The 1,653-nt window shown below is 60.5% G+C and overlaps 1 protein-coding gene across 1 annotated transcript; it reads right to left on the bottom strand.

The window, feature by feature from the left end:
- LOC100823821 (probable carboxylesterase 12) lies at window positions 1-1,653 on the bottom strand. Its single transcript, XM_003578195.4, has one exon. It carries the CDS (start codon window positions 1,483-1,485, stop codon window positions 265-267), a length of 1,221 nt encoding a protein of 406 aa, XP_003578243.2. The 5' UTR covers window positions 1,486-1,653; the 3' UTR covers window positions 1-264.

Here is a 1,653-nt window from a genome sequence, read left to right as displayed (position 1 = left end):
TTAATCCAACGCGTCGACTAGATTTAAACCATTCCTTAAAAACAGGACCACTGAGACATAACCACATCCGGATAGATACGCAGAAATCTTTCTGAAAAAATAGATACGCAGAAGGCATAAATACAGCAGCATATAAAAGTCCGCGCGCAATGCACGGGTTCCTGCTGCTAGTTCAAAGAAAAGCTTACATCCGATCCGCCATGGCCTATTTTTATTCACCCCGCTCTCACGCAGATCAAGTGATCAACTCGATCAGGCAGGCATTCAGGACCCGGCTATGAACGCAACGACGCGGTCCATGAGCTGCTTGGCATTCTCGCACCCGGGCTTTTCCAGGAAGAAGACGTGACCTTCCCCCTCCGACTCCAGCCACGCCGCGTCCCCGCGCCACCCGCTGGCGACCAACGCGTCGTAGTACGCGCGGTCCCGCGCGGCGAGCCCGTCCTTGAGCCCCGCCGTGACGAGCATCCTCACGCACCCGAGCTTCTCCAGCGCCGGCGCGCCCGGCGCCAGCGGGTTCATCCTCGGGTCGTCCGCGCCGCCAACTGCTCCCGGGCACGCGTAGGACCAAAGCATCCCCGTGATCATGGCCGCGGCCGGGGGCTCCCCCTCGATCGCCGTGCTCCCGCTGAACCACGGGTGCAGCAGTATCGCGCCCTCGATTCTTGGCTCACCGCCGTCGTTGTCGGAGGCCGCCCTCATGAGCATGTCGTGCACGATGTTGGCACCGGCGCTGTCGCCGGCGAGGAACAGCCGGGACGTGTCCCCGTATTGGGTAATCCAGTCGTCCTGCGCGGACACGGCGGCCCATTGGAGGGCGGCCCATGAATCGTCGTAGGCCGCGGGGAGCGGGTGCTCCGGGGCGAGGCGGTAGTCCGCGGACACCACGAGGACGCCCGCCGCCGCGGCGAGCGCGTTGACGTAGCTGTGGTACGTGGCGTCGCCGGCCGACCCGATGAGGAAAGCGCCGCCGTGGAAGTAGACGAGGACCGGGAGCTTCGTGGAGGCCGCCGGTTCTTTGAGCATGGGAAGGTAAAGGCGGACGGAGACGCCGGTGTCTGCGTCGAGGACGACGTCCTTGGAGGTGACGCCGGTGGCCTCGTCCAGGCCAGTGGGCGAGAGAGTCCGTTCGTTTAGGCGGTCTATCTTCCCGCTCTTGTAGATGCGGAACTGCGCCGGAGACTCTAGCAGCACCTCGTCTTGTGCTTCAGGTTCCGTTGCAGTTACCGGAGGAGCTCCGTTATCGTGGGAGGTAGAAGAACGGGCTCTCGATCTCCAGACACCTGGGCATTTTATTTGTGGCGAAAATCTGAAAGATAAGTATGGTAGTTGGAGTAAGCTTCTACGATGTGCTGCTAGTCGCCGGTAAGGTTGGGTGGCCGCCCAGCCAGCCCAAATGTTAGCTCCGCTCCTGATGGCCATGGAGAAGAAGGGCATTGGTGTATTAACAGACGAACAGATAAGCCTTTGTGCTCGCGCGCGCATGGTGATAAGGTCCTGCCATTCAGGATCACCAATTCACCAGCTATATATGTACAGAGAGAGCCGCGTCCACCTGACTACACACGGGCTCTGAGCCCTTGAACGACAAGTCAACCGCCCAGCTTCACGCAATGGTCCACTCTCCAGGTCACCTGAGTCCGAGTTTAATCT

The sequence above is a fragment of the Brachypodium distachyon genome, chromosome 4 (assembly GCF_000005505.3).
Source record: "Brachypodium distachyon strain Bd21 chromosome 4, Brachypodium_distachyon_v3.0, whole genome shotgun sequence".
Taxonomy (NCBI): domain Eukaryota; kingdom Viridiplantae; phylum Streptophyta; class Magnoliopsida; order Poales; family Poaceae; genus Brachypodium; species Brachypodium distachyon.
This window is presented reverse-complemented; position numbering and strand designations above follow the sequence as displayed.